Source organism: Carassius carassius, chromosome 12, assembly GCF_963082965.1.
Source record: "Carassius carassius chromosome 12, fCarCar2.1, whole genome shotgun sequence".
In the NCBI taxonomy this organism is placed as follows: Eukaryota; Metazoa; Chordata; class Actinopteri; order Cypriniformes; family Cyprinidae; genus Carassius; species Carassius carassius.
Window position 1 is genome coordinate 32595375 of NC_081766.1, and position 13076 is coordinate 32608450.

The 13076-nt window shown below is 35.8% G+C and overlaps 1 protein-coding gene across 1 annotated transcript in view; it reads right to left on the reverse strand.

The window, feature by feature from the left end:
- Positions 1–13076, reverse strand: part of LOC132155274 (rho-associated protein kinase 1-like) — a 66041-nt gene that overhangs the window by 3869 nt on the left and 49096 nt on the right. The window contains exons 22-30 of the mRNA XM_059564153.1: positions 11431–11534; positions 11132–11297; positions 10100–10193; positions 9936–10024; positions 9013–9204; positions 6755–6920; positions 1370–1440; positions 1198–1286; positions 995–1073 (exon numbers count right to left, since the gene is read on the reverse strand). Coding sequence (XP_059420136.1) covers positions 995–1073; positions 1198–1286; positions 1370–1440; positions 6755–6920; positions 9013–9204; positions 9936–10024; positions 10100–10193; positions 11132–11297; positions 11431–11534 — 1050 coding nt within the window. The remainder of the gene's footprint in view (positions 1–994; positions 1074–1197; positions 1287–1369; positions 1441–6754; positions 6921–9012; positions 9205–9935; positions 10025–10099; positions 10194–11131; positions 11298–11430; positions 11535–13076) is intronic.

The following is a 13076-nucleotide window of genomic DNA, read 5'->3' on the forward strand; positions in this document are numbered from 1 at the left end:
GATGTTTTCAATGAGCTTTCAGTGAAAAAGAATAATATTGATCTCTAAGTTTTAGAAAATACCCTGCTTTTGACAATAAATTGAATTTCCTTTTTTTCCCTGAGATAGTGGACATGGTAATTTTGGTCGATAAATATACCACATGCCTTTACATGTATATATACCCTCCTTTACTATATTTCATGATTTTGTGAGAATATTTCGATGTTTGCTTACAAATACTTTAAGTAGAAAGATACTATCTACAGAAATCTAACCCTAACCCTAACCCTAACCGTCATTTCCAAAATAGTTACTATTTTAGTGCTGTCCTGATTTCTATCTTTGTTAATGCATTAAATTATAAATCTTGTTTTTTTGTCAGTGTGGTGTGCCAGCTCTAATAATAAAAAATGTTTCTTGAGCAGCAATCAGCATGATTTCTGAAGGATCACGTGACACTGAAAGCTGGAGTAACTGAGCTTTAGCATGAGAGAAAAACACATCTTAAAATATGCCAAAAAGAAAGCAGTTCTTTCAAAACCATAAAAAAAACTTTGGTTCCCTATAATGAGGGAAAGAGACATTGCACCAGCGACTGAATCTATGGGGAAACACCTTTCTGTGAAAACAGTGAAGCCCCGTTGAAAAATGCTACTGTTAATCACTGCTCAATGGCATTTGAGCGTTCTTAATTAAGTGCTAATTCTAAAAAAGGAAGTTCTCTTTCAATTTAGGTTGACTTGACATTGTGCCAGTAGCTGATGCACTGTGATATGAATGTACTCATATCATTAGTCACATCACCCACCTTTAACACTGTCTTCTCACCGATTTCAAAGCCAGACATCCATATATCTGGACTAGAAAGTGCTTTTTCTGATCATAGCTCAGCTTTCCTAGAGCAGTTTTTATCATGATGCAGCACAGTTCAACTATGTGTATTCTTGCATACACATGACTTTATTAGATAAAATCGCTTTGGAAAATAAATAAACCGATCAAAATAACTGACCTGGAATATTCTTGGAATTTCTTCTGCCTCCGCTCGATAAACGTCGCCTTGTGTGACGGGACGTACATGGAAAAGTTTGCTGTTTTGAAAAAAAATATTAAGTTTTAAAAGCGGCAAAAGGAAAATCATTGCATTTCATATACAAGAATGAATGAATCAACCAGTGAAACGATCCATGAATAGTTATTCATCAGAATACTTACTCAATGTCTAGAACCATACAAGGGTTGGACTGCTCCTTGTCTTGCTCATCATTGTAAAAGAGAATTTTTTTACTGCTCACCACAACATACTGAAGGAAACAACAACCAGTGGGTCACGCATGTCCACATGCACAATAATAGTTTAACACACAATTCTTCACGCAAGTCTTACCTGCTTTTTCCAGCCGTATCTCTTAATATTTGCTCTATTCGGTATCGCAAGCCAGCCTTCAAGCCTTGATTCTGAAGACAAATAAAACCATGCATAATGAAGTCCTTGCCAGAATTTGAACAAACAATAGAAAAAGACATGCAAGGTTGTCTGGAAAAGCAAACCAAGGTTGTGACGCAATCCATAAAAATCATAAACCTTTCACTAACATGCCTAAACCAGGTACACTTTAAAACAACTGCCTCACAGCACAGGGTAACAGCTGTAAAACAGCATGAAACGGCATTCACAATTCATTTCAACTTACAATAATGTTGTGAAGTGAAACGGGGAAGAAAGAGCGGGTCTTTATTTGATCAATCAAGGAGGATGAAAATGGGATGCTCCACAATCGCTCAAAACATCACAACAGCAGCTATTAATAACTTGATTAACATGAGCAAACAGCCGAAACGTTGTTTCAGTGGTGAAGCTGTTTATTATATTTCTATGAATGATTATGCAGATTGAAATTGTGCACCTCAGCAGTATTAGTAACCGGCTCGATGCTTTCAGTGTTCAAGTTAAAGTGACAAGACAAGCCTGTAATTCTGCGCTTCAACCCAATTGCAATTTGCAATTTAATTAAAATGTTTCTGGTTTGAAAGCATACTTGGCGGAAAATACAGGTGACAAAAGAACGGTGTAAAGACTCATGCATGAACTGTGACTGCTAATGTCATTCATTCTGTAGTGAACATGCTGCTGGTGCAACAGATGAACGAACCGTACATACAGTCAACATACTACATACAGCCGTGACCACAAAACCCAGAAGTCAAGGGGACTTTAGAATGATTTTTGTTTAATCATTAGTAAAATAATACCAAATGTTCTTATGTAGTTCCTTATTACAAACAAACATGTAAAAAATAAATGGTAACACTTTACAATAAGGTTCTTTAGTTAGAACAGTAGTTCTACAGCATTTATTAATGCATTATTAAAATCAAAAGTTGCATTTGTTAACATTAGTTAATGCACTGTGAATTAACATGAACGACTGTGTTAATGTAAATGAATAAATACTGTAATAAACATATTGTTGATGTTAGTTAATACATTAACTAATGGAACCTTCTTGTAAATAAACATTGCTGCTTCACAATTCATGTTTTCAGTGTGCAATTTATGTTGTAGAGGGAAATCTCCACATATTATCAGTTTAGTTTTTACCAGAAGCCTTGTTTTTGCTTGAGAAAAAAAAAAAACATGATAAGACCATTTTAGGAAAATCTCAAATCTCTTTATGGTGAATTATTCTTCAGGGTTTTGATATTGACTGCAGCACTCCGTACAGATGGGTGGATATCATATTCCTTCATTTGGGAATGTTTTATTTTCAATGTCAACAACTCTGATTCAATTATTTCCAATTTATTTTACCTAGTTTTAAAACAAAAATGAAAATGACTTCACAGTCTCTTTACTGTTCCTGCTCTAATAGAAACTGACTGCATGCTCCGTCTGTTTGACATGTGCACACACATGTGCACCGAGTCTACACACACTTTCAGGACTGACTATCCTTATGAAAAACAGAAATTATCATGTGACTTCTAACATTTACAGATAAGGATGCAAGTGTGGAGTGTAAGCTACGCTTGGAGGAAAAAAAAAATCTTAAATGCTTTAAACAGCAGACACATCTATCAAGCGCCTGTCAGGACAGACTGCATTAAACCATGTTTATAAAAATGCTGAAACGCTAATATATAGCATTCTCATGTTTAAGACAACTTGGACTTTTCTCACTTCATGTGTTCCACTATATGACATGTCTATTAAAAATGTGGTGTTCATTGCTGTAAAATGGTGTGACCGGTGAATGTTTTCCGTGCACAGCGTAGAGACTTGAATCAATTAGTTGTTGCAGCCCTAGTGCATAATTTGTAATTTGAAGGCAACACAAGGTTCATCAGATCTTCTAACCCAAGCCAATGGGAATACAAGGGGCAAACCACACACACACACACACACACACACACTAATAGAGCCTCTGAAAGGTGCTCAGAGTAGGGGTTATTTTTACTCATTTCAGTAGTTTAGTATTGAATCTAAGCTCATTCAGCATTGCTCCCTTTCATTATAAACACTGGGAGTAGCTTATTTCGGAGGCATTACCAAAACACAAGATGCATTCATTAAAATAAAAAGGAATGAGAAGCCACCCAAGAGCATCTTTCAGGCATAACAGGAGCCCGATCTTAAAGTTACTCACAGAAGACAAAGAATAGAAGATACAAAGATAAGAAGGGCAAGAACCAGCGACTACAAATGAGGGAGAACAAGAGAGGAGAGAGCACTTTAAACACAGATAACGGCAGTCAAACATCCCATCATCACAGCATTAAAAGTGATGATGAGCGCTACTTATGTGCTGATAGAGCAAGTCTGGTAACACTTTAGATTAGGGAACACTATTCACTATTAACTAGTTGCTTATTAGCATGCATATTACTAGCATACTGGCTGTTTATTTGTACTAAAAAGCACAAATTAATGCCTTATTCTGCATGAGTATATTCTAGATCCTAAACATTACTACTACAGCAACTAAATCACTTACTATTAATAAGCAGCAAATTAGGAGTTTGAGGGAAAATATGAAAAATATATGACTTTCTTCTTTCAGACGAATACTGTACATTCGGAGTTACATAAAGAATATCGTGGCTTTTCCAAGCTTTATAATGGCAGTGAATGGGTGTTATTTTTTAATAGTCTAAAAGAAGTCCAATAAAGCGCATCCATCCATCATAAGAAGTATCCCACATGGCTCTGTAGGCAGAAAGGTACAGATGAGAATATGCTAGTCTTGTGAGAACCAACGTTTGTTTACAGGAGCAAAGGAGAGCTATGGGGGACACTTTTTATTATGGATTGATGCGCTTTATTGGACTTCTTTTGGACTATTGAAAAATAACACTAATTCACTGCCATTATAAAGCTTGGAAGAGCCAGGATATTTTTTTTAAATATAACTCTGATTGGAACCATCTGAAAGAAGAAAGTCATATACACCTAGGATGGCTTGAATGTGAGAAAATTATGGGGTCATTTTCATTTTTGGGGGCCCTAACCCTTTAATAGTGAATATGTGTTTCCTAATTTAAAGTGTAACCGAAAATCCAATCTAATTAATAACATAAATACACACCTGATAAATATTCCCTAACAAACTGTCATGCATTAGCACAAATAATTTAGGCAAGAATTATTTTATGAAATGGCTAACTAATATACCATAAACAGAATATAGACATTATTTGTGTTTTAAAATACTGCTGTCAAACAATAAATCGATTCCAAAATAAAAGTTTTTGTTTACATATATTATTTTGTTTAATTTACAGTATGCATTTATACTGTGTATATTATGTATATATAAATAAAAACACATGCATGTATGTATTTAAGAAAATATTTTTTAGATGTACATAAATATACACAACAGACATACATATATTATGTAAATAATTATTGTTTTATTTTAAACTTTTATTAATATAATTAATCGTTTGACAGCAATAAATATATATTTTTACATGACAAAAACACATCACCAAGTCTATATTTTGTAATGAAACGATGACCAGCAAAGTTATCATTTCTTTTTCACACAGTTTAATGAGAGTAGGGCTGGGCGATATGGAGCAGCATACGATATATATCTCGATATACGATATATATCTCGATATCTTTATAGGAAAAATAACCCCCCAAAAACTACTGCAAAAACAAATATGCCAAATATTACATGTTTAGGGCCCTATGAAATGTTAAAATTTTTTCTTCACCATATTTTTTATTGTTACCTAATTCTGTGTTTTAGCATGTGTCATTATTTAAATGCATAAAAACAACTAAATTAGTAAAAACATTTTTTTAGAATAGCCTTATGTGAAATGTTTTTTTCCCTTCAGAAATTCTGTGTATTCACATTTTTCTGGTTATCAAATGAAGGCATAAAACATTCATTTAATTTATCTTTTAATTATTTAAAATTAAGCAAACTTTATTTTTTGGTAAACAAAGGGGATTTACTATTAAAAATAAAACATGGAAGAAATGTTGTGTGATTATTCCTTAAAAAATTATGTTCGTTTCATTTTAATAGTAGTAGTAGTGGGCTATGTACATTCTGCTGAACAAAAGTAATAGATTTCTGGCAAATACTTTTATTTTGACGGGTTTACCGTTACAGTTCTGTGTATGTGATACTACAGTCTATGATGTGATATGATGCTAGTTTTACTCAAATGTTCCTCATGTGTTCACGTCTTTATTAGTGAGAGGAAAGACGCTGAAATCAGCGCGAGCGTCACGCGCACTTCCGCGTGTTTAATGAATGAAGACGCGCTTCTGCGCCATTCATTAACACAGACACGCAGAACATGCAGGAATCATATTTAAATAGACTTTTCCGGGTTATTATTTTCAGATATTAGTCCATATCACGATTTGATGTAAGTGCATGACCTACTTTTGATTAATTCATTCAAAATTTGACAAATTCCGTGACATTCCGCGTTAAACTGTAAATTCCGTTTTTATGACTGGATTCCACGATTCCGTCCGCGTTTTCTGCTTCGCGGAAATCATTGGGCCCTACAGTAGACATCTGCCTGCTGTTCGTCCGACGCCTTAAAACCGAAGTATCTCCATATAATGGAGCCAGTTGTCCTTTTTTTTTTTTTTTTTTTTGACTAGTTCTCTAAACGCGAGAGGAGGGGGGACAAAAGCTAGAAGGCGGGGGGCGAGCACAGCACAGAGTAGGCAAACAAGCAAAGTGGCGGAATCAGAATTAAATATAAAAAATACATCGATATATACAATATGTCAAAATCCATATCGTGTTTAAAAAATATCTCGATATATTTTAAATATCGAGATATCGCCCACCCCTAAATAAGAGCATATAACATTGGCATATTATTTGAAATCTGGAATCAAATTCAGTTTGAATAGTTCTGGATGACAAAATATGTAAATACAGGTAACACTTTACAATAAACTATGAATTACGGCTAAACTGCCAAAATATTACATCATTTATTTTCTGTATTTTGCTCGTTCTGCATGATTTCTGTAATTAAATTTTTTTTTAAATCCATTCCCAGCACAAATGTACTTTCATCTGTGATCAAAGCTTCAGAATTAGCTTCTACTGAGGGCTTTCCAATCTTGACTAAATCAGACCAACACCGATTCTGACTAAAGTGACTATCAACTGGTTGAACCTCTCTGCTCCTTAATTTACCTGAGATTGATCTAGCAGAAAAGCTCATGTTCAGTTCAAGCTCAGCTAGCAGAAAAGCTCATGTTCAGTGCGCGTGTGCTTACCAGCGATGTTACTGTCCACCTCGTCTGGCTGCAGACTGGTGACGCTGGAGCTGTCCACACGGAGCTGCAGGTCGTTCAGTTTCTCTCTGAGCTGCTCGATGTCACTCTCCTTACTGTCCAGCTGCATCTGCAACTCATTGCGATACGTGCACTCCTCTACCAATTGCTGCGAATACAGACAACAACATTAACTACAATAAGTAAGACTTGTGCAGTGCTGAAACTCCTTTACCTACTTTTTAAAATTGCTTGTATAATGCTCTCATTATGCTGTAGTATTATTTATTTTTTTAGATTGGCACAGGTTTAGTATTTTGTATTTGGAACCGACTGCTCTTAAAGGGATAGTTCACCCAAAAATCATAATTATGTAATTAATGACTCACCCTCATGTCGTTTCAAACCCGTAAGACCTCCGTTTATCTTCTGAACACAGTTTAAGATATTTTAGATTTAGTCCGAGAGCTCTCAGTCCCTCCATTGAAGCTGTGTGTACGGTTTACTGTCCATGTCCAGAAAGGTAAGAAAAACATCTTCAAAGTAGTCCATGTGACATCAGAGGGACAGTTAGAATATTTTGAAGCATCGAAAATACATTTTGGTCCAAAAATAGCAAAAACTACGACTTTATTCAGCATTGTCTTCTCTTCCGTGTCTGTTGTGAGAGTTCAAAACAAAGCAGTTTGTCATATCCGGTTCATGAACGAATCATTCGATGTAACCGGATCTTTTTGAACCAGTTCACCAAATCAAACTGATTCGTTTTAAACGGTTCATGTCTCTAATACGCATTAATCCACAAATGACTTAAGCTGTTAACTTTTTTAATGTGGCTGACACTCCCTCTGAGTTAAAACAAACCAATATCCCGGAGTAATTCAAGCACTCAAACAGTACACTGACTGAACTGCTGTGAAGAGAGAACTGAAGATGAACACCGAGCCGAGCCAGATAATGACTCGTTCACGAGTCAAGAACCGTTTCTGTTAGACGTGTCTGATTGGAGAACCGAGGAGCTGATGATACTGCGCATGTGTGGTTCAGCGTGAAAGCAAACCGACTCACAGAGCGTCTGAACCGAACTGATTTCTTTTGGTGATTGATTCTGAACTGTGCTAGTGTTATGAGCGTGGGTAAATCGAAGGCTTGAATCAAGGGCAATCATCGCCAATTACGTCATTACGTCGAGCGCAAAAGAACCGGTGAACCGTTTTCTTATCTGGCTCAGCTCGGTGTTCATCTTCAGTTCTCTCTTCACAGCAGTTCAGTCAGTGTACTGTTTGAGTACATTAATTACTCCGGGATATTGGTTTGTTGTAACTCAGAGGGAGTGTCAGCCACATTAAACAAGTTAACAGCTCAAGTCATTTGTGGATTAATGCGTATTGGAGACGCGAACCGTTTAAAACAATTCAGTTCAATTTGGTTCAAGAAGATCCAGTTACATCGAATGATTAGTTCATGAACCAGATATGACAAACTGCAGTGTTTTGAACTCTCTCTCACAACAGACATGGAAGAGAAGACAATGCTGAATAAATAAATGATGTTTTTCTTACCTTTCTGGACATGGACAGTAGACCGTACACACAGCTTCAATGGAGGGACTGAGAGCTCTCAGACTAAATCTAAAATATCTTAAACTGTGTTCAGAAGATAAACGGAGATCTCACGGGTTTGGAACGACATGAGGGTGAGTTATTAATGACATAATTATGATTTTTGGGTGAACTATCCCTTGAAGCCTCACAGATCTGAATGTATGCATCTCAATTTATGAGTGAAAAAGCATTCTTTTTAGGGATAATTTTGGCAAAGTTCATTGAGTCATTTAATTTACAAGTCATTTTTATAACCTGTTTTTTTTTTTTGACCAGCAACACCCAAGGTAACAAAAAAAACTTAAAAAGTACAAAAACTGTCAGGGAATTTTTCTACCCTGAGTGAGCAAAGTCAGTAAATTTAAGTCCAATGTGATTAAATTAACTGGCATTTTCAGGAAAAAGAAAGTCCTCAAATGACTGGAACTTGACAGGCAAATAGGCTCATGACAGGCTCATGAATATAATTTTAATTATTCTGATGTTGCTTCTTGAAGTGTCTAGTCACGCAACACAGTTTAAGACTTCACCGCAGCAGGATTGGAATATTCTTGTTGAACCTGATGTTGATAACCATCAGCTTCAGCATCAATGATAAAAACTGAAACACAAAGCGAGTAACTGTTACTGTGGAAAGGCTAAAGGACATTGACTTGCCGCTTGCATCTCGTTCAGCTCCTTCTGGTTCTTGATGGCCATGTGGTTGAACTTCTCCTTCTCCTGGTTGAGCTCCAGCTGCAGCTTGCGGTTCTCCTTCTCTTTCTTGCGCAGGTCAGTGGTGCTGCCTCTCTTCTTCTGGTCCAACTTCATGTCCTTACGGTTCATGATCTCAGCCAGCTTGTTCACCGCCTGCAGTCACACGTTGAAGCATTAAGATGCAGAATGACTACAGTGTTTAATTAGAGAGCAAAAGTCTTTTCAGACCTCTTGGAGCATTTTTAAATGATATGGTTTGGTCTTCATAGGTGCCACACAAAAAGTGTTATTTAATATTGTAATTGACTTTGCTGTTACTGTTAACAACCAGATATTCAAATAAGCATGAAAATGCAAAAACAGTGTATATGGTATGTAAAACTAGATTTGAAAAAACAAACAAATTGTTTAGAAATTTGTTTCCAATATCACCTTTTGTTAACCGAGCGTGTCACAGGGTTATTATGTTTAACTAAAACCATAAAAAAAACATTTACAATACATGACATAAAATAAACGCTAAATAAAATAATTTTAAAAAATCATATTTCAGCAAATTTGCGATGCAACATTTCTCGTTTTCTTTTAGTTTAACTTGATGTGCTACAATAACTAAAACTGAACTACATATGCATTTAAAAACAACAAAATGACTAAAACTGAAATTAAATCAGAAAATAGAAAAATTCAAATTAAGTTGTCAATGTGGCTCACATTTAGTCTGATTGTAGTTGAATCTCAGAAGGCATCCCTACTTCTCATTCCTTGTTCATTTTCACACATTCAAAATGACATTAGGTTTTTACTTTTAGCTATATACACAAATATTATTATTATGTTTTTCTTTACTATGGTCTGTGTTTAATGCTGTTTGCTTGTTATACCTGGGTCTTCAGAGTTCTTTCTATATTAAGGGCCTTCTCGTAGTTGGCCTTCACTGTGTTTGTCAGCTCGTCCTTCTCTGCAGTAAACTCTACAGGAAGACATAAGAATAGTTATGATAATGCATGAAGATAAAGTGCACGTTAACCAACTGGAATAATATTACCTTCTTCATGAGCTTGGAGTCTCTCGTTCAGCTCGGTCTTCTCCTTGCTGAGGATCTCCACATCTTCGGTGAGGGTTTTGTTGGATTCCTCGAGCTAAGTGAAAATGCATTAGAATCAAATTAAAAGCCATTGATATAACCACAGAGTTAAAAATAACGACCAGAGCTAAAACAACAGATGACCTTCACAGTACATAAAGATCTGAAACTGAAAATGTGATGCATTGTTAGGGCCGTATGATTTCCGTGGGAAACGCAGACGGAATTGTGGAATCCAGTCATACCAACGGAATTTTCTGTATAACGCAGAATGTCACGGAATTACATATGTTACATTTTGATTGAGTACAACGAAAGTAGGTCAGTACATTTAAATCAAATGTCAATATGGACTAGTGTCTGTGAATATTTCACTACATATGAATGCTGCATGTTCTGCGTCTTTCTGCATCAAAGAATTGGGAGTTTAACCTACAGTTTTACTTGCAATGTTTTCAGCATCTGCCACCTCATTAAATAAAGACATAAATACATGAACAATATCTCCAGAACTGCTCTGAGAGTCACTTAATGAGCATTTGATAACTATCAACATATCAAATACTCTCAAAATAAAAGTCAAAATAAAAGTTCGGTTTAACTTGAACAAATTGTGACAGAAATATATTTCTATTACTACGAATCAAATTATTATTAAAGCTTCATCTTTAAGGAATAATCATACAAATTTTCTTCCATGTTTAAAAGTAACCTTTTGTGTGGCACTTAAATAAAATAAAATGGTTTGTTTAATTTTCATTTGATTAGAAGATTAATTAAATTGATGTTTTATGCCATCATTTGATTGGCAGAAAAATAAAGTGCATTCAATTTCTGAACAAAAAAATTGGTAAGGGGCCAATCCGAACACATAAAATTAATAAAACATTTCTGGAGGAAAAAAAATAAAGGGGTTTTCATAGGGCCCTACATTGTCTGATTCAGAGAAGGATGCCTGTCCTTCACTAATAACGGCTCAGGTGAGGCACAGACCTGTGCGATGGTCGCGTCCTTCTCGGAGATCTCCTGTTTGTACCGTGAGACGGCTTTCTTGTGCTCCTGAGAGAGTTCAAAGTACTGCTCCTCCTGCAGCACGCGAGCCAACTGCTCCGACTCGGCCTTCGTCACGGTCAGGTCCAGCTGAGCAGACAGCGACTCCCTACGTTCACAAGATGACATTCAATACAAATGCTGAACAGTATTTCAAACTCACAAGATACTCTACAGTTCTTTATTCCATTTTTTAAAGCTGTTCTTTTGAAAATGCTACTTGTTGATGAAAGGACTTTTACTTCTCTGAGTACAGGTCCTGGACTTTTCTGAGAGCCTCTTGAGTTTGCCGATTCTTCTCCTCGTTCTCCTCCTTTAGCTCCTTCACCTGAGTTTTATAGAGTGTCTGAAAACAAGAAAAACCTCTTGTAATAAATGACGTGACTGCTAGTGATGTCACAGTGAGGAAATGTACACATCGGTATATATACTCGCAGACAAACAGAAAAATCTAAACTAAACTGTCCTGTTGAAGATAGTGCTTGCATGCATTTTTTGCCAAGAAAACCAACACATTCGCCTTCTAATGGTTTAAGAATCAGTCTTTTATTATCAAAATATCGTCACTTCTACATTTTACTTGGAAACCAAACCTGTTTTGTCAGTGTTCATGTCGTTCCCAGCCGCTAAACTAAGCCTTATACCATGGCATTGCTGCATTTTCAATTATTATTTGGTGATAGATGTTTTGAAAGGTAGTTAATTTGTATACAGCTGCAAGGATATAACAGTTTCATCTCCATTAACATTTTTGCAAATTCAGTAAACCGAGTTTTTTATATTTTGTAACATGGCTTGGGCTGTGTAATCAAAAATATTATAAAATATATAGTTTAGAACACAAATGTGTTTTTTCAGGTCAAAAAACAGAAAATGTCTTAAGAGAAAAACATTACATTAGACATGTACATCTGTGGTACAAGACGAATGACAGCTTAATTAGGCCTAAAAAAAAAAATTGTTTGGTTCCGGTTTCCGACCGACCCTGTCAATTTATGTGCGACCCAAATTTATTTTATGAGACTGGGGAAGAACGGTCTTTCACACATCGTTAATTAAATTACAGTTTCCTTTAAATGCTGTTTTACACTTAAGTAATCCGTTAAAAACCATTAAGTATTGCATCAAAACCCTTTAACTGTCAATTCCTAAAGTGAGCTATAACTTAAGGTTTGGAAATCGTAACATTAAGAGAAACACGGGGGGAGGGGGGAGTCAACAATATATCGCGGAACAGAGAGGGCACTGACAACATGCTGACAGACAGGACATTAACATTACCAGCTTACTTTTAATATGAAACAAAGTCTCATTTGGTTATTTCACCTTTCAAATGTGGTCATTTTTTAAAGAAATGTAAACAATAAATACCGTTTTGTGGCTCTTGAATGTGTCGAACAGATCGCTCTAAGTTACATCATCAGTTAAAACTAACTGATCGTCTCTTGCTTCTAGTTAATTTATAGCATCAAAATCAAATAAACCACATAAATGAACATAACAAAGAATGTTGTTTGACTACAAAAAGATGTCTGTACACTCCGTTTTTCAAGTTCAAATCCTCCATGTTAATCTACTATGAGATCGCCTGTCAAACTCCCGCGAAGGCTTTTTGTGTGTGTGTGTGCATTTTGCGTGTCTATGGCAACAACAGACTTTAAACGGGAATACAGAATCACTGTCGTAAAAGTACCGGTACACACATTTAAAATCAGCGCGCGTGTGTGTGTGTGTGTGTGTGTATAAAACTGCCACTGGAGAAAAAAATAAATAAATTAAAAAAAAAAAAAAATCCCTACCGACCAATGACCTCAACTGACAACCAACCGGAACCAAACTTTTTTTTTTTTTAGGCCTTACACTAAATAGACCTCTGTTTTAATTAAGG